Consider the following 20,366-nt stretch of genomic DNA (forward strand, 5'->3'; position numbering starts at 1 on the left):
AATGTTGAAATGTCAAAATCAAAGGGGGGCACGGTGCCCCGGTGCCCTCCCCGTTCCGCCGCCTATGGCTTAGAAGGGCGGCACCATTAGGTACATTGAGTGGGACCACTAACAGATTTAGGGGCGGCACTGTCACATTGAGTTGCGGGATCATCACTTTCTATGGACGGCTGCTTCACTTTAAGAGGCGGCATTATCATTTCGGAGGGCAGCAGCCTCACTATGAATGACGGCACCTAGCCTGCATGTGCGTGCTGCATCCTAGAGGGGGCGGCAACTGGGTCGGCAAACGGCTGTCACTGGGTCGGCATTCTCCGTGACTGGGTCGGCAATTGCCGACCCAGTTAACATGTTAAAATACGCCCTGATATTTTTTGTAATACGAAAATGACAAAATGCACTAAAACATTGCGATTAAAATTAAGATTGTGAGCATTTTTATCGGAATTCTGTTTTGCATGTTCAAACATTTTCGACAAATCGTACCCATAAATAGCACCAGACATCATGTAGATCCCCTCCGTTACACTGCTGTCAATGTGTGCGAACAATTCGCGCATTCCGTCGGTCACAGTCCGTTGACATACAGCGGCCTTCCTGTCGCTCCATGCCTGCGGGCTGACACACGATCGGAATTCGGACGGCACATTGTCAGGTGCCGGTCGGCCAGTCAGCCAACCGCGCTCCTCCGATCGGTCACCTGCCCCCCCCCCCACCCCCGTGAGGGAGGGGGAGGGGAGGGAGGACAGTGCTCCCGGCACAATCACAGGGTCAGCGCCGGTGTGGGAACCGACCCCCTCCCCGCCCGAGGCAGCGCTCCGAGGCAGGGGTGGGGTCATCTGCCCCGGGCGGAGCCACCGAACCGTGCAGCCCTCACAGGCCACAAGCGAGTCACCGCGCAGAGGACATGCAAACTGCACAGAGCCGGAACTGAATGACTGGACGGCCGACATTTCGAGAGCACCGAAACCGTGGGAGAGGAATTCTAATGCGTAGTCATGTGGTTGTGACTTATTCAATCAGAGCAAGTCCAGATTTATGCGCACTGTTCAATTTCAATGTTCAGATTGCGTTGTTCATGCATCGCTTACATGAAAGCTTTGTTCGAACTCCGAGCAAAATAGTTGTACGAAATAATTCGGGAAAAATAATAAGACGAAAGAACATTGTCCGACACTCCAAACTGATTTCTTTTTTACTTCTTTGTCGAATTTAAAATGCGTAAATCTGCAGTTCTAAGTTGGCGAAACATATCGAATATACCGAATTAGTAGGTATTTATTTATCCATGCCTGTTGTGCATCAATCATGCGCACAGTATGCATGCATGTATCTATTCGGTGTATGTTTGTATGCATGTGCGTCGACAGGAGCAGCTGTGTGCACTGAAGCAGCACCCAGCCACAGCCCGTGTCGGCCCGTCCCCGGGGGTCGAGCTCATCCCGAGGTCAGGTGCTCCCCTCCGGGCTCCGCTCCCCCTACCTCCCCCCTCCGCGGCGAACTTGTGGAAGTTGGCAGTTTGGCTGTCATTACGGCGCACCTATCGAGCGACAGCGGCGGGTGGCGCACCAGTGCCTAATTGCCAGTCCACTGCTGCGCGAGCATCCACTCAAATAACCATCGCGGCGCCGCGCCGGCCCTAATTTGGCTCTGGTATCAATATTGTAACGCGATATGGTGTCGGTTCAAGGGCGGTGACTGGTCGCTAGCGGGGGGGGGGGGGGGACGACAGAGGAAGTTATGTAGGGTCATATTTAATAAAGCGGATAAGTCAATGTCCGCTGCGTTTAGGCGGACACATGAACAAAATTATTTGATATAAAGACATAAAGACATAAATTTGCAGTACAACAAAGAGCCACTGGGGCCCATACTTGGTTGCACATTTGCACAGTCTGTACTCTGTCAAAATGCGTGCCACCTTTCCGCTTTTCTCCCTAACTTATGTGTGTGAAGTTGGCACAAAACAGCGACACATTGCAGGCATAAAGCATACCTACACCACATTACACAACATTTTGCCACTTCATCACTTCATCAATCATTTCGTCACAACTCTTCCCTGCCCCCCCCCCCCCCCGGCCACGCACTATCATCGCCAAATGTCTCACAAGTCCACTGCCATGCAAGGCATCTCCAAACAATTCGCATGTAAGCTCAACGGAACAGCATCAAACACCCGCAACAACATTCTGCAGACATATTGCAACCTAATACCAGGCATAATTTTTGCTATGAATTCACGCACATCTTACATTGATCACATGCACACATCAGTTGGCTAGTCCCACCTATATCTGTATACTATATCCCGCTCTGTAAAGTATTTGTCGAGGCTATGTTTAAATGTTTCGAGGGAGGTTGCACTTATTACACTAGTTGGTAAACTGTTCCAATGACCTACCACTCTTCTACTGAAAAACGACTGCCTTAACCCATTAGCGCTCAGTGTCCTCATATGAGGACACCCGAAACAGCCAGACGTGGCGCACACCGGGTATATGTTAGACGGCTTAGAACATCGCCAACGTGTCGAGAAGGTCTTTGTCGACCACCTGGGTCCCGTTATGTTTGTTTCCCTTCACCCTCTTGTATTTGATAAGCGCTTAAATTTAGCGATTTTCAGACATTGAGACCCTCGTCGGCTTATTTGGCTTCCATTCAACTGTGAACATAGTTACGTCCAAATTGACTCCACTCATTGCTCAACGGATTATGTTATACACATATAATCGTATTCCCATCGGCCATTTCTAGAATTCTGACGATCTGGAGAGCGCCAAATTTAGATGTCATCAAATGAGGACACTGGGCGGAACGGGGTAGCGGCGGGCCGGCCGGCCGCCGCGGCCGCCGAGGTGTGGGAGGGCGGGGCGGCGGTAAGGGGACCGCCGGGAATGCGAGGGGGTGACGCTATGGGGAGACCCCTGGGGTGTTCAGGGTGGGGTGGCAGTGAGGGGAGACTGGGAGGGGGGCGGAAGTGAGCCCTGAGACGCTAGCGTCAGTTTCCACCCGTGTGTTGGACTGCGAGCTGAGTGTGTGCGACCTTGGAGATAAGATACGCTTTTACATACGTTTTATTTTACGCGGGAGTGTGGTCGATCTGCAATCGCCATGCGTCGTGAAAAAGCGATTACCGTAAAAGAGGCCTTGGAGATGCTTGAGAGAGATGATTTCTCGGACAGTGACAGTGAAGTAGTGGATATCGTGGCGCTGCCACCGCCTACTGTTGATGAGCTGACAGATGAAGAGGAGGAAGCTGACGACAACGCTGGCCAAGATGCCATTCCTCAAGACGTACCTGGCTTTGTGGAGGCGCACATCCGCTCGAAAGAAACATTGCCAGAACCTGAGTCAAGCACAGGCGAGAGTTCAGGCTCCGGACCTGCTAAGAGGCGTAAAGTTTCATCATCTCAACCAAAGTGGCGTAAGAAGCAGCCTGAGTACACCAAGCTTCCAGAGAAAACTGATGGTGCCAATCGACGCCTGCAGGCGCTGAAAGAGAAGCTGGAAGGGGCTTCTCCAGTACAGCTTTTTGAAGAGATGTTTTCGTCTGAGATGTATGAACATATTATCAAGGAGACTCTCAGGTACGCGTCTGCCACCAAAAATGATCCCCTGTTTAGTATGACTACCGCTGAACTGAAAACTTTTATCGGCATCCTAATTCTGTCAGGATATCACCAGCTACCCAGTGAGCGACACTATTGGTCTCTAGAAGACGACCTGGGTGTCGAGAGTGTCCGCAGAGCTATGACCCGGAGCCGATATCTAAAGATAAAGGCATATTTGCATTTCCAAAACAACGAGACCAGTTCGACACACCAAAACGACCGCGGCTTCAAGATTCGCCCTCTGATGGACATGCTCAATGAGAGCTTCAGGAAATTCGGCGTGTTCAGAGAAGAACTGTCAGTGGACGAGATGCTCGTCCGCTACTTCGGACACCATCCTCTGAAACAGTTTATCCGGGGAAAACCGATCCGCTTCGGGTATAAGATGTGGTCCCTGTGTGCCAGCGACGGCTACTGCTACAAGTTCCAGCTATACTGTGGAAAGGAGACGGGGCCGAAGCAGGACTTGCCGCTGGGTACCCGTGTGGTGACAGAGATGCTGGAGGCTGTAGACATCCCCACAGACCACAGTGTCTACTTTGACAACCTGTTCACCTCCCGTCAGCTGATGGTCACTCTGGCAGAGGAGGGCTACCGTGCGACTGGCACCGTCCAAGAGAGACGGACGAACCAGTGCCCTCTCCCGGACTGTAAGACTATGGCCAAGACGGCCCGCGGGACATTTGAGACCCGGTTTGACACCGCCGAGGAGATCACCGTGACGAGGTGGAATGACAATCGCTGCGTGACCATGATGTCAAACTTTGACAGTGACCAGCCTCTAGCCCGGGTCAAAAGATGGGACCGGTCGCAGCGCGCCCACAAATATGTGGAACAGCCGAGGATGGTGAACAATTACAACAAGTTCATGGGTGGTGTGGACGCGCACGACTGGCTATGCGGAAAATACAGCACCAGTATCCGCGGCAAAAAGTGGTATTGGTGCTTATTCACCCGCTTGATCGACATGTCCATCGTAAACGCCTGGATCCTACATCGCCATATCTCGGAGGGTCCTCTCAGTCTCCTTGACTTCCGGAGGCATGTCGCAGTGGCCTACCTGAAGCTGCTTGGCCAGAGGGACCTCCGAGTGCTCCCAGCAGCAGCTGTAATGCCGGACGTCCGGTATGACCAAGTTGGTCACTTCATCGCAATGGGCGACAAGCAGCGTCGGTGTAAGGGACAGGGGTGCTCAAGTAAGCCACGTTCTTACTGCGAGAAGTGCTGCGCTGTGCTGTGCATTCCCTGTTTCAAACCCTACCATACCAAGTAGTTCGAAGGTGCCTCTAGAAGCAGGGATAGCAAAGTTCTTTCTGCAGATCGTGTCTTGTCTGTCATCGCCACCGCAACAGGTAACTCACCGGCGGGGTCGCCCGGCCGGCCGCCCGCCGTGCAGTCGGGCCGGCGCTGGCGGCCGTCCCGCCGCCGCCCCTATCCGCCCGGCGTCCTCATATGAGGACGGTGTAAAAAACGTCTATATCGTTATTGCAAACTGATGAAACTTACTTGGGTGCATCGTTCATGTGTTTCGTCCATTATTTGTGCAATAAATCATTTTTTGCGCAACTATTTGTACTAGCGAGCGTTAATGGGTTAACTTTGTCCTGCTACGTTTAATGGCAAGCTTATATTGATGGCCCCTGCTTCTGCCCTCCAAATTGAAATCAAACATATCCTTAAGGTATCCTGTGGCTTGGCCATTTACGAATTTAAACACCTCGATCAAGTCTCCCCTAAGCCTTCTGTATTTGAAAGAAAAAAGCTTAAGCGATTTTAATCTATCCTCATAATGCAGATCTTTCATACCATTTACCATCTTTGTCGCCCTTTTTTGCACTCTTTCCAAAAGCAAGCTATCTTTTTCATGCATTGGAGACCATGACTGAACGCAATATTCCAAATGAGGCCTAACGTATGCACAATAAAGCGTAAGCAAAACCTCTGCACTTTTGTACGAAACATTCCTGTTTATTGCTCCAAGCATCCGAAGGGCCTTTTTTCTGGCTGCTTGTACTTGTTCAGTTGAAGAAAGCTTCTTATTAATAATCACGCCCAAGTCCTTTTCACTGTCTATATTACATAATGTTTGTCCCCCCATTGTGTATGAAGTGTCATAATGTTCTCTACCAATATGCATGACCTTGCACTTTTTAAAATTAAACTTCATTTGCCACTGCTCTGACCATTTTACGAGCCTATCAAGATCTGATTGGAGCTCATTATGATCCTTATCGTCCCCTATAACCCTAAATATTTTAAGATCGTCAGCAAATTTCAGCACATCACTATTCACGACAGTTTCGATAGAGTTAACAAAAATTAAGAAAAGCAATGGTCCCAGGACGGATCCCTGTGGAACCCCACTTAGCACATTTCTCCATTTTGATTTAGTGCCATTTAGCACTACCCGCTGTTGTCGATCAGATAACCAATTCTCAATCCAGCTTAAGATTTGACCATCTATTCCATGACATTTGAGTTGTAAGCAGAGCCTTTTATGGGGCACCGTATCGAAGGCTTTACTGAAATCAAGGAAAGAGACATCTAGCTGCTTACCCTGATCAAAAGTCTCTGTCGCCTCATCGAGAAATTTCAAAAGGTTAGTGAGGCATGAGCGCCCTTTCATAAATCCGTGTTGAGATTCTTTTATAATATCATTCTCCTTCAGAAAACAAACTATGTTATCCTTAATAATCGATTCAAGTAGTTTACATACCAAGGAGGTAAGACTGACAGGTCGGTAGTTTTCAGCACAACTTTTATCGCCTTTCTTAAATATTGGGACTATATTTGCTTTTTTCCAATCAGTAGGAATGTCTGCATCGTTAAGGGATCTCGTAAATATTATAGATAATGGAATTGATAACTCTTGTTTACATTCCTTTAATACCTTTGCATATATTTCATCAGGCCCTTCAGATTTATTTGACTTTAGTCTCTCAATATACTGTTGAACCAAGCCACAACCTATCTCGCCTAAGTTTCCAACCATTGCATCAGTAACCATCTGTGGTAGAAGTGACTCAATACCATCCGTGTCCTCAACGGTAAACACCGATTGAAACTGAGTACTTAGTAATTCTGTCATTTCGCTATCACTAGATACTACATTGTTGTTCGACTTCAGGGGTCCAACGCCTCGTGTGATATTATTTAATTTATAAAAGCTAAAGAATTGTTTGCTGTTTCCTTGACAGTTTCTTGCCAGATCTAACTCCTTTGCTCGTTTAGATGCTCTGACCTTCTTTTTGAGCAAATTTCTACACTTCTTGTAATTTATCCTATCTGATTCAAGAAAGGCACCCTTCTTCATGGCCCTAAAAGCAGCCTTCTTACATCTTATGGCATTTCTGACCTCAGGAGTAAGCCATGGAGGGTTCAATTTCCTTCTAGATCGTTTAGTTTTCGTTGGTATACATCTCGACTGAATGTCGAACAATACCGCTTTAAAGGCATTCCATGCTTGAGAAGCACTTAAATCTAAAAGCCTCTGATGCCAATTAACCTTCGATAGCTCATTTCGCATCATTCTAAAGTTCGCCCTATTAAAGTTTGGAACATTGGCTAGGTTATCCTTGGGTTTGACCTTTGACGGAATAAGAAAGTTAACCATATTATGGTCACTCTTGCCCAACCCTTCACCAACCTTAAGTTCTTTTACCATCTCCATGTTGTCAGAAAATACCAAATCCAAAATAGAACCCCTTCTAGTTGGCTCGCTAACAAATTGATTCATGAAGAGTTCCTCCTCTAAGAGATTTCTATACATTTTGCATGCCTTTGTGTCCCCTGTCCTTTCTTCGTATTCTTTAAGGTTAAAATCTCCCATTATAAGACAATTTGTTTTGAAGTTTCGACGAATTTCCTCACATATCATGCCATCTACCTCCAGCTGTGGGATTTCCATAATATTACCGGGCCTATAGAAAACCCCAAGTCTTACATCGTCATTGATATCTTTCCCCAGTCTCACATCAATCCATATTGACTCTACCTGCTTTGCCTTCAATGCATCATCCACTTTAAGAGCACTATACAGACTATTAACGTAAATAAGGATCCCTCCCCCCTGTTTGGCTTCCCTACAGCAAGAAAACATATTGTACCCCTGCACTTCAAAATCCGTGAGTCTGTCGCCATTAAAGCTTTCACTTACCCAAGTTTCTGTAACGCAAACAATATCTGGCGTGTTTACAGCTAGGTAACATTTAAATTCGTCAAATTTCGAGCGTATGCTCTGTGCGTTGAGCATAACACATTTGACATTGTGTCTAGCTTTAAGATTACATTGAGTACCAGCACTATCACAGAACTTCGAGTCCCTAGGGAGATGCTGAGTCATACTATCTCCTCGATTACTTACCAACTGACACTCATGACCCCCCAACACGGCTAGTTTCCCGAAAGTACATTGGTGTACGCCTCAGCCAAAACTGAGGCTCCCCTGTCTGAGAAATGTAAACCATCTCCCAGGTAGTAGGTCCCTTGTCCATAAAACTCCTCCCACAAGTCGACAAATTTGAAGCCCATGTTTGAGCAGAGCTTCTCAACTGAGACATTTGCAGCTAAGGCACGTGAGTACCATTCTCTAGAGGCAGACATACGGGGAAGAATACCAGTTACGACCACCGGTTTTCTCGCCTCCCTTAAGCTTCGCAGCAAAGCACGGTAATCCTGGATAAGTTTGACACTGCGCCTCGGATCTATATGCAGTAAACTGCCATGAGATGGGGTTAGACGAGATGTTTCAAGTACAAACATGAACAAAATCCGTCGACCTTGCAAACCGGTTGACTGGTTGGTGACATCCTCGAGGCCGTGTCATACCATTCTCTCAATGCGGGATTATCATGTAAAAGTGATGTGTGCCATGCTGATTGCTGAGGGATGCCTCGCGATGCAGAGTTGTCGCGACGTATCGTGCCTCGCAGTCCATGATACCTACACCTTTCATAGAACATATTAAAGGGACTATCCCACCTTCGAAAATGTTGTTAAAACCAGTTAAATTGTGCCCGAATTTATAGATTGGATGACCAGGAACACGGTTCTGGCATTTATTTTTCATTAAACATCTTAGGCTTCCCATATTCCAAACACAAACTTTCAAATATGTGACGTCACAGCCCAAAATTACCTCCTTCCCCAGGCCACATTACTGTCATAAAGCTGATTCTTTTTACTCTGTAGGCACCACAACAAAGTTCAGACCAAGTTTTAAGCGATTTTTCAACGAACAAACCCATTTAAATCAGAATGACTAAACGAGGTGACGTCACACTAACGGTCGCTCCATGTTGAAGATAGGGCCTTGTACAAGGCCCATTTTCAAATGAAGGGAACGAATTTCTTCAACACCAAGAGGCCGCGGGGGTTGCAACCTAGATAGATAGTGGTTTCTGAACCTCGCCGCAAACTTGGCTATCTCAACTCAAACCCCATGTTAAAGGTGGGATAGTCCCTTTAATGGTCTAGACTCTTATCTTTATCTTTAAAGATATATTTAATATCTTTCTTTGAGAGGTATCTTTGAGCCAAGCAGTGACACGAAGCAGCGGTATACAGAAGTTCATGAGCCGGCTCTCCCATGTCCCTGGTTCTGTTCCGCTCGGATTCAAACTACATGTATGTTTGTACAGCGCGGGGCATGCGGATCATTGCATTGTCTGAGTGCGCACCACCACTGCCCTCATCGACGCCGCGCCGGTCGATACTCCAACAGGTCCGGCTCTATCCCGTCCCCGAGATTTATCACCAGACCCAGAAACTGATCCGCCGCCGCAGCTATCGGCCCACCATCGCCAATAAGCAGCCGCTACTGTCGAAGGCCAATAATTGCGTCGGTTTGGGCACAGTTTATGGCGGGCCACCTCGGCGGCGGTGGCTGCAGCGGCGGCCGGCGCGGTGCGCCGAGCCGGCCGGTCCGACGCCGATTTACCGCCGTACCGGGCTATTAGCCGGTCCGTGGACGGCGAGTCGCTACCGGGCCCCGGGAGCCGGCTTTGATGTGGCCGCAGCCGAGTGGCGGAATGGTGGCCGCCGGGGACAGCGCGGCCGCTCGGACCCCCGGAGAGGTGACCTGCGCCGTGACCGCCGCCCGGGCAGACACGGAGCCGGTCGGAACGCGGCCGGACCGCCTGCTGAAGGACGGCTCGGTGAGGCAGGGCAGGACGGCAGCGCAGGGAAGCAGCATCCTGTCACAGCCGTTTGCAGGGCTCTGGCAAATGAGCGACAAGTGAGCTGACGGCAGACGAGATTTAATGCAGCTTCTGAGACTCATTGCACAACGCAGCTTCGTCCAGCGAGACTAATAACCGTGTCCAACGCCCGGAATAAATGTGGAGCAATAGAGAAAGCCGGCGACACTCGGGCTGGCGAATGGGTTCGGATCGCGAGCCAAGCCTCGGGGCACCGGCCTGAATGGATAGACGTGGCGGGGACGGCGCTGGCGCAGCGACACTGACGAGCTCAGTCCATCAACCGAGCCCGAGTCTTTCAACTCCGCTAATGCAACTTTGACATCTGAATACAGAGGAAACGAACGAGCCGACATTCCTGCCGATTGTCGGAGCTGAAAACTGACCGGTCCGCCGCCGGGCTCTCCAAACACGAACACAGCGGCCCGTATCGACCCATTAGTGATCCTCGGCCACTAACAGCATCTTCCGACCCCGCACCGGACTCAGAGCAGCTCAGAGTTCTTTAAATGCACGCCGAGTCCATTTAAATGCCGTCTCGGCCGACCTCCGTGACCGTCACAGCTGCTGGCGCCGCCGGAAGCAGCCCCTTCCACCGGCGGAAATCAATGCACGTGCACGCGCGGCGGCGGCGGCGCACGTCACCGGAAGGCGTCATCGGAGCGTCAGCGGCCGTCACCGCGCGCCGGAAGGAAGCGCCACTGACGATGGACGCTGATGGCGGGGCGGGGTGGCATGTCACCCGACGGGGCACTGGAGCGGTGGCCGGCGGTCACCACAGTCCGTCACGGGCTGGACAGGGAGGGGACGGCGGCACACGCCAGGACAGGGTGGGGAACTGCGGCACACACCGGGACAAGGTGGGAAACTGCGGCACACGACGGGTCGAGATAAGAGACTGTGGCACACGCCAATAGAGAGGGCTCTGGGACACGTGACGTGTCAGCAAAAGTAAATCACGCTTCGAAGCATAGGCGTAGGAGCAGGGGGCCGGGGGGCCATGGCCCCTCACTCTTTAGCCGTTTTTAAAGTAAAATTTAAATCTTAAATTTTACTCTTATTTAAATTCATTTAAATAAGGGGATTTAAATTTAAAATTTAAATCCGTTAAAGAAAAATCTTTATTTTTTTATATAAATACAAAACTAAAAGCAGGAAATGGTTCAGCAAGGTGAGATGAGCGCAAAACTGCAACAAATTTTTCATAGGGGTATTGGGGCTCCCACAAAGTGACATTGAAGTTTCGCTAACCCAACCCCCTCCCCCCGCCCCCCACTTTTCGTAAGGTCCCTACGCCCATGCTTCGAAAAATAGGTAATACAGTTAGGATACAGCTGGTGATAGCAGGTGTGGGTTTCCAAATTTACATATATAAAAATCAAAATGTCTGTACCTCTTTAGTGCCCTGGTCTGTACGTATGTAACGCGTCCGTCACGCTTGGCGGGCTATTGCTCCGGAACGGTGCGGGCTACGGGGGTGGAATTTTGGGCGCAGGTCGGACGCGTGCATCTGTTTGTTGTATTAAATTTTGGTGGGGGTGCGCTCGGCGGTTTGCACGTGGCGGACGCATCTTTGCGGGATTTTGGGCCGCGGCCGGCATAGGCGGCGGAACGATTTGAGACAAGGGGGGGCACCATGGCTCAAGGAGCCAAACCTAGGGTACCCCCAAATCCTGTTTTCTCATCGGATTTAGGCCACTTATTTTTCGTCACAGCCCTGACACGATGATTTTTTTATTTATTTTTTTTTTTGCTAAACGAAAATGGCAGTTCACCCCCGTATGCAGGGGTGTAATTTTATATCTCTTTGTGGGGGCATATGCACCCACAATCCTGAATTATGCCCCCACAATGATGAAAATGCACCCACAAGTCTTTTACAAGGCTGCAAGCGTCCTTTCGAGAGCACGGTGCCATTCGCATGCTCTAACCGTCTTCCTCCTGACCGTCTCGCGTTCATGGATAATATAGCGTTTTTAATCACTCGGCGCCCTTCTGGGAGCCGGGAGAATGGCGCACTTTTGACAGCACCGCGCCATTCTCATGGTCTAACGGCGCCTTCCTGACCGTCTCGCGTCCTTAAGTCTCTGTTCACCGTGCATCCCTCGACTGTTCGGCGCCCTTCTGGCCTCTCAGCGCCCCTGAACCACATATAGCGTTTTCAATCACTCGGCACCCTTTTACGAGAATGGCGCCCTTTTCATGATCTCAAGGCGCCCTCGTAACCATCTGGCGCCCCCACGTCCCCACCAACGTAGCACTACTGACTGTGCGGCGCCTTTCTGGCCACTTAGCGCCCCTGGACCACATAGCGTTTTCAATCACTCGGCGCTCTCCTAAGAGAATGGCGCCCTTTTCATCGTCTCACGGCGCCCTCGTAAGTCGTAACCGTCTGGCACCTCCACATTTGGTGCCCCTCCTACTGGATGGCGCCTCTCTACATCTTTTTTACGTCCTTCCGGTCAGTTTCCACTTTTAAGCGTGTATTTGCTTAGACACGTCACTTGAAACGCCATTCGGCTAGCAATGTTATCAAGTTCGGTGTTAATTTAGGCTCCCACATAAAGAATATCTATCGCGCCCCAAAACGGCCTGGCGCCGGGCGCCCCTACAGTTCACTCAAAACTTTTTTACTACCTCCTGGAGGGTTCATTTTCATCAAACCAGCAAGATAAGAGTATATTGAAAGGGTAACTCTTTGCTACCATTATGTGCATAGTAACGGTACGTGGTTAATATGAACTTATTCGCCAGCGAAGAGTATTATTACCATGTAAATATCAATAATACTCTCGCGATCCAGAACATCACGAAAACTCTTTCCTTCTGGGTATCGTGACTCGTGTACAGATAGTCGTTTCATGCGTGGATCTTGTTTACCCTCGTGAAGATGATATTTGAAATGGAATCACTCAGCCAATCAGAAACGAGATCGGCCGTTTGCGGTTTGAAGGCCGCGCGCATCTGTCAGTTTTCGGCCGTTGGTCTCCGAGAGCGGATGTGAGCAGTGTCGGTGCCGCGCGGCGTGGCAGTTGGTGATTGTGCTTGCGTGTTGTTCATCGCCTATAGAGCCTCTGCATGGACATTTTATTGTAAGTACCGATGTGCTAGAGCATTGCATGCCGTTGAGTGGTGCTAATTTGACCTGGTTAACAGGACCCCGTGCACGGCCACGTGGCCTAGGTTGTGAGTACGTACATTAATTTTGTTGTGATGCTACAAGCTTATGCATTTTGTTGGTGACTTCGAAAAAGCCTTGCACTGTAGTGATCCAGTCTCATTATCTCACGCAGACGGGCGACCACCCAGGAACGCCGTCGCTCTCTTCAAATATTGTGCGCTGTGCCTTATCCAATATGAGGGCGCTGAATGTCTTGTATTCACATTCAAAGTGCATTCAAGTTGTATCGTGGTGTTTATTTACCGCTTGTGCATTGCTGAACGCTTCGTATAAATTCGTATGCATAAGTGAAGAGTCTCACAATGTTCATGGCTGGTGTGCCCCTCGTATTGTTTGTACGGAAGCCAAATATACATTGTTGCTCTTGAAGCATGTTTTTTTTAGTTGGTGAGCTCCGGTTAACAGAAGCTTCGTGAAGCTTCTGAAGCAAGCGTCTGTGAGTCTGTTACCATCCTCTGGGGGGGTTTACACTAAAGGAAAGAGTAAACATTACCATGTGACAAAGGGTAGGCCAGAAGATAATACTCTCTGTAGGAGGGTAAAGCACAGAGTAGATGATGCGTTACTCCCTAGAAAAGGGTCCCGTTTAAGATTTACCCTTTCAAAGAGTGTAACCCAAAAAATGTTACACTCTAGACAAGAGTAAATCAAAAGAGTTTACCATTCAGAAGATGGTAAAAAAGTCTGTGTGTCATGTTACCCCTCCCTGGCGAGTTTACTCTTCATGAAAGAGTAAAATTTACCATCTGGAAGGTGGTAAAAAACGTCTGTGTGTCAAGCTACCATGCTATGGCGGGTTTACCCTTCAGGAAATGGTAAAAAAGTTTTCAGTGTTGGGCACCCACAATCATTTTAGGAAAATTACACCCCTGCCCGTATGTGTGGTTAACTTTAAGCTGATCCTCAAGTACCTATGTGTTTGTCTCTTCCTTATTGTCGTTTGATAAATTCCATTTATCCTACATGTATAATTCCCAAGAAGCCATCGCAGTACTAATCAGTGGCGAATCCCAGGGTGGAGGTCATATGGGTCATGACTTAGGGCCTGGGGTCACCACATGCCTGCCAGGAGCACCACAGGCCTGACAGCCGACAGGGGCACCACAGGCCCGCCAGGGATGCCACAGGCCTAGCAGGGGCACCACGGGCCTGTCAGTGGCACCACAGGTCTGTCAGGAGCACCATCGGCCTAGCAAAAGCACTACAGGTCTTCCAGGGGCACCACAGACCTGCCAGGGGCATCAGAGGCCTGCCAGGGGCACTATCGGATTCGCAGGGGAACCACCGGCCTCGCAAGGGCACCATGGGCCTGTCAAGGGCACCACAAGCCTGTCGTTGGCAATTTAGGATTGTCAGAGGCACCACAAATCTGTCAAGGGCACCTGCGTTCTAACAGGGGCATCACAAACCTGCCAAGGCCCAGGGACACCACAGGCCCAGCAAGGACACCACAGGCCTGTCAGGGGCACTACGGACCTGTCAGGGCCCATGGGCACCTAAGTCATGTCAGGGCCCACCGTAGGCTTGTCAGGGGGCAGGGTAAGGTAGGTACCAGTCTTTCCAGGGGCACCTGCGGCCTAGCAGGGGCACCAGTCATAACATGACTAACCAAAAATAAAGAAAATAAAATAAAAACTGAAAATAGGGCACCACCAAAATTAAGTGGCCGAAATCCGTTGAGGTTTTAATTTTGGGCATAGGTAGGGGCACCACTTCGATTCATGACCCTCCCCTTGGAGTTTTCCCGAATCCGCCTCTGGTACTAATACATCAAATTTAAGGGGGGGCACCTTGCTATTGGTGCCCCCCTTGCAGAATTCAAGGGGGGCACGGTGCCCCGGTGCCCCCCCCGTTCCGCCGCCTATGGCGGCCGGCGACGAGCAGACGGCACGCGCCTTAGGCTCAGTTTCTTCGCTTGCAAAACTGGGCGAAATCAGAGCCGGAAGGTCACTGACCTTTGGCAATGAATACCGGAACAGGGCACCGCCGGCCAAGAGGAGTCACCAAATTTATTCTGGCAATAACTCGGCCGCTACTTGGCCGATTTTAATGAAAATTGATTTATTACGCTGCGCGTAATGCTGGACACCTAGTTTACATATATAAAAATCAAAACGTCTGTACGTATGTATGTATGTATGTAACGCGTCAGTCACGCTTGGCGGGCTATTGCTCCGGAACGGTGCGGGCTACGGGGGTGGAATTTTGGGCGCAGGTCGGACGCGTGCATCTGTTTGTTGTATTAAATTTTGGAAGAGGTGCGCTCGGTGGTTTGCACGTGGCGGGCGCATCTTTGCGGGATTTTGGGCCGCGGCCGTCGCCGATCAGAGAGCACGCGCCTTAGGCTCAGATTGTTCGCTGCGAAAATGAGGGAAAACAGAGTCGGAGGTCGTTGACCTTTGGCAATGAATACCGGAACAGAGCACCGCCGGCTTAGAGGAGACGCAACATTTATTCTGGCAATAACTCGGCCGCTACTGGGCCGATTTTATTGAAACTTGATTTATTACTTATGAACAATTGATTAACAATTGATTAACTTACGCTTTATTAACAATTGATTTATTACGCTGCGCGTAATACTGTCCCTCTAGTTAATATATAAAAAACGATATTTGAGCATTGTGAAAGTAGTAAGGTCGTTCCTATATTGTTATGTTTGTCTGGAGCATCTCGAAAAATTTACATATGGGTGGGGATGGAACTCTTCTCAACTTCAACAGAAAACATTCAACAATGAAAGGGACATCAAGCACTTTCAAGAGGCAGACAGAAACGTCTCCGCTGACTCCACAGAACTACACAGATCGGGAATGTTACCGAGCATATTTACCTGGTTCGATGAATACGCAAATAGTCACCCATTCCCCGGTGGAGTGCGATCGTCTGGTTTCGAATGACACGGTGAATTCCTGACCGGGCGGCCTCTTTTTGCACAGTGGCCGAGCATCCGCAGCCATGATTCGCTGGAATTCACCAGCCAGTACCAACACGACCCAGCGCCAACATATAGGACGAGCAGCGCGGTAAAATGGACCGCGCTAATTTCAGCCGTGATTGGCGCCCCTCGGAGCGGTTTGCGGGGAGCCTGGCGGTTGCCATGACCCAATTACTGCACCATAGCTGACATGTGTGAGCACTGATGACACCGGCGTCACTGCTGGCGTCCAAACTCCGTCAGCGGGCTGAGGACGGGCTGCCAAACGTGGGGAAAATCGCCGACGCTTCTGTTTCCGGCCGTCATTTCGATGTCAGTCTCCGGGCAAACAGCACGAACGCCAATACATTCATAAAGTTATTCAAGGTCCTATTGTGAAACGTTGTCCTTTGCAATTGCAGCACTTAGCGAACGTCAGCCATCAAAGTTTCCGGCCACGGTCTGTGGTTAGAAATGGCCCGATGCCAAATGGTTCTCAATGATGCGGACCCATTACCCGGATTAGCGTTTGACAGAAATCGCCCCCACGTCACCGTTGCTCTCCCAGCCGTCTGTTCCACCCACGGCTAGTTCCAGCGGTCACCGACAGGTAGCGTCACTGTCCGACCTACCGTCAGAAGCCGACAGAGACCACTGTGGCTTACAGCACGCGAATTAATTTCTGCCGCCGACTGAGACGCCGCTCGACCGGATTCCGTCACGTGCCTGCACCGGAACTTAGGCGGCGTCCGCCCCCGCCCCCGCCCCGCTCTGGCGGCACAGCCGCGGGCGGGTCGGTCAGCTGGACGGGCGGACAGTCGGACGCCGTCCGAGGTGGTCATCTCGGCGCACGCGCGTCGAGGAGTGGCGCGTTGCATGTCGCCGGCGCAGGGTAAACAGCGTCCGGCCAGCGGGCCGCGCCTCGCCGTCCGCCACTTTCATTCATGATTTCTCCCATTCAAGAGGCGGCGCGGCGCGCGCGTGACTGGACTGGCGAGTAGCAGTGGGCGTCTGGCAGCGGACGCCCCCCACTGGGACCGCCTCCGGCTGACCCTGGGCCGACGGCCGACCGGCAGCGCACCGCTCACTCTTCGAAACAGATCGAGAGAAGATATGGGCAATGGGCATTGATTGTACTGAGAAGTTGCGCCAAGTTTTGTGTGTAGAATAATTTCGGAAGGAGTTCTATGCATCATGAGGCTAAGCTGATCACAATTGTCTTCGCTGCAAACGTGCCGCGAATTTTTCTGTCGTGCAATGTGAGCAAAAGGAATAAGGCACAGTCTTTGTGCCAATGTGCCTTATTCCTTTGTTTTACATTTGTGCGAAACAAATTTGAATTTCTTAAGCACCTCTTCACGCGAGTGAGAACGACAGCTTTGGTCGCAAGTGTGCTGCCCGCGAATAGCAGACGCGCAGAGTTATAGATCGGGAGAATCGCAAACTCGAACCGTATGCATTGTCAGGCTGATCACAACTCTCCCGGAAAAGTGGAATATCCACAGAGTGATGAAGCACTCTCGAACATCAGACTACCACGGACAACCCGGGATTGATAGAGACCCTGCTGGCGGTCGGCACTGCGGAGTTGACCGTGTCACTGAGGCGCCTGCCGGTGACGGAGGCGCCGCGAGTGATGTAGCGGCGCGAGCAGTGAGGGAGCGCTCCGAGTGATGTAGCGCGCCGCGGCCCGGCCGGGACAGCGGGCCGGTACAGACGGTACAGATCACCGCCGTGTTGGGACTGGTGTACCGCCACGGCCACCGGCAGATGATGGATGGACGGCAGCCGTCGACTCGTCTCCGTCACAGCGGCCCTGTCGTGTTCGGACCGAATCCGGCGGCGCTGAATACAGATATCTCACAGACCAAGGCAGCCCCAATGTCGCACAGACAGACAAGGACGGCCACGGCTGTACTTACAAAAGCAGGTAAAGTATTGTGAACCATAGACGACTCCGAACAGAAAACCCAGACAGGATGCAAAACAAATCACATTCATATTTCCCTTGACAGATACATTTTTCATTTTGAAGCATTATCGTATATCCAATGTGGCAATTTAACAAATCACTTCGAATTCTAAGGTTCACTTGCAGCAAAGAGAAACTACAACATTTATCAAAGGAAGGAGCCGCTCCATAATCCATTGCTTTGAATTGATCACCCATGTACTGGTATACACTAATTCGTACTCGCTGTTGATATTCGAAGCTTTTATTGGGTGACCAAATTTGCATTATTGTCTAACAATAAATCAAATTTAACACATATCAGTATTACACTCACCAACAATTAGATCCTTCGGCATTATGTATCTACGTCTGTGAATACTATTCCGCAATAGGGGAGAGTGGGGTAAGATGCCCAGGGTGGGAAAGACGCCACACCCCCTCTAGCGGCGAAACAAAGAATCGAACCTGGAAATTAATGTTCTTAGCGTAAAGCGGAAGCCTGCCTTGTTAACTGCACAAAAATTTGCGAAGCTCAGTTGGTCAACGGCTGGCTGGTGATTGCATGTTTTTTATTTGCTGCTTTCAAAAAATATTTTGGTGTCAAAACATTGTAAATATCAAAGAAGGTAGATAATTTTTGAGCCCCTTGCTATAGTGGTGATACATTAACATGCGTGTACTGTGTCCCAAATAGTTTATTTCAGGGTGTAGTTTTAACTTTTATGGCTAACAAATTGTGCTGATTTAATGTTGCTTCGGTACCTTGGGGTAAGATGCCCCCTGTCCTGATGGGGAAAGACGCCCCCCTAAATCCGTATGCTGTCCTTCAAGCAGCCCGTCAAATCATTTATTACATACTTGTGATGAGAGACAAAAGCCGATCTGGGACTATTGAGAGTCCAGTACGGTCGGGTGCTCCCCATGCCGGTCTCTCGGCACACACAGCGACTTTTTGGGCGGCATCTGACTCTGAGAGCCCTCACGACGGCCTCTGTGGGCCCCATTATTGGCTCCAGGGCCCCTCACGACATCCTTTGAGGGCTCCCACGTTGGGTCCACGGGCCGCGCTGGTATCTGCGGTCCCCACGATGGGCTCGAGGGCCCTAAAGCATCATGAAGACCTATAACGGCCCCACAGTGCTCTCCGAACGCCACCACGGAGGCTTGTTTTGCCGCGCTGGACTAAGATGGCCCTAACGATTACCTCTGAAGCCCCTTATCGACTTCTTTTGAGGGCCCTTACGATGACGTTTGGTGTCTACTGCAGGCTCGAAGGGACTACTGATTCGTTCAGGCGATTCACGTGCTCATTTATGTCACTTATAGTGCAGGGGGCATCTTACCCAACGCCAGGGGGCGTCTTTCCCACCCTGTGGGGTAAGATGCCCCCTTCACTTCTTCAGGAAAATGCTTAATAGCAAAAAAAGTTATCATATTTCAGCCACGGAAGTGTGATATTTTTGGAGAAAAATGATGTCGGCTTCCGTTGAAACTCCAAGTTTTTGCTTTCCGATCGTCATTTTCGAATAATATATGACATAGTAAAACCCTGGGCATCTTTCCCCACTCTCCCCTACAAGCGCCTGCGGTTAGACTGTTCCGCAATACAGAGCCTTAGGATAGACTGTTCCGCAATACAAGCGCCTGTAGTTAGACTGCTCCGCAGTACAAGGGCCTGTCGGTGCGAGCGACTTTAGCGAGTGTCATTTGAGCGAACGTCATTTGAGCGAACCATTTTCAGCGAATGGCAATTCAGCGATTATCAAGTTCATCGATTATCAAATATAGCGATTATCAATTTTAGCGAAAGCTATGTTTCAGCGACATCTATTTCGTCGACTACAATTTGAGCGACTGTCAGTTCAGCGAAACATTTCATCGTCCTGTAACGGTGATTTTGAATTTTTTCTTTTGCGAGCGTATGCGTACGAATGTTTCCGGAATTTCCCATGGTTATCCGGAACTGGATGGCGGATGTCGTGCGTTCAAAGGTCAGACATTGAGCTCCAAATTTAATGCTACATTTGTCAAAAATTCCAACGGTTCAATTTCACCCCCCCCCTACCCCACCCCGCCTTTTGTCAATAATGGTGACCAAACGTTTGTTCAGAGATCAATATTGCTTGTGCTTTTTTCGCGAAATTGCCCCGCTTGAATTTGGATCAGTTCCCCATGTTGTAAAATTTGTTCTTGCCTCAAGCACCGTACGAATTTCCAGATATTTGGGTGAGGTCCCTGAAAAATAGACTGGATTCCCCTGTGCCATCTCTCTAGTTTATTATTGGTCCTTGGCATTCCTTCCGTCGCCCTAGCTCTCACGTTTCACATTTTCAATTCAAATTTTGCCCGCCTCCTTCCCCTCCCATGCACCCCTTGTTGGTCGTCCGATGTATGTACATATGTGTCTTCAAAATTCAAATGATGCGTAAAGAGGTGCAATAATTTCCGAAAAGTAGCAAATGATTGACTTTCGTCGCGTTCGGTCATTCGCTGTAGCTGCATC

The 20,366-nt window shown here is 49.9% G+C and overlaps 1 protein-coding gene across 1 annotated transcript; it reads left to right on the forward strand.

Moving 5' to 3' along the window:
* The first annotated feature begins 3,156 nt into the window (after positions 1–3,156).
* On the forward strand, positions 3,157–10,516 carry LOC122371094 (piggyBac transposable element-derived protein 2-like). The gene is made up of 3 exons (XM_043347184.1): positions 3,157–4,749; positions 9,632–9,769; positions 10,376–10,516. The coding sequence occupies exons 1-3, from the start codon at positions 3,157–3,159 to the stop codon at positions 10,514–10,516; spliced, it is 1,872 nt and encodes a 623-aa protein (XP_043203119.1).
* The last annotated feature ends 9,850 nt before the right edge of the window (positions 10,517–20,366 follow it).

Source organism: Amphibalanus amphitrite, unplaced genomic scaffold, assembly GCF_019059575.1.
Source record: "Amphibalanus amphitrite isolate SeventyFive unplaced genomic scaffold, NRLGWU_Aamphi_draft 001204F_arrow, whole genome shotgun sequence".
In the NCBI taxonomy this organism is placed as follows: Eukaryota; Metazoa; Arthropoda; class Thecostraca; order Balanomorpha; family Balanidae; genus Amphibalanus; species Amphibalanus amphitrite.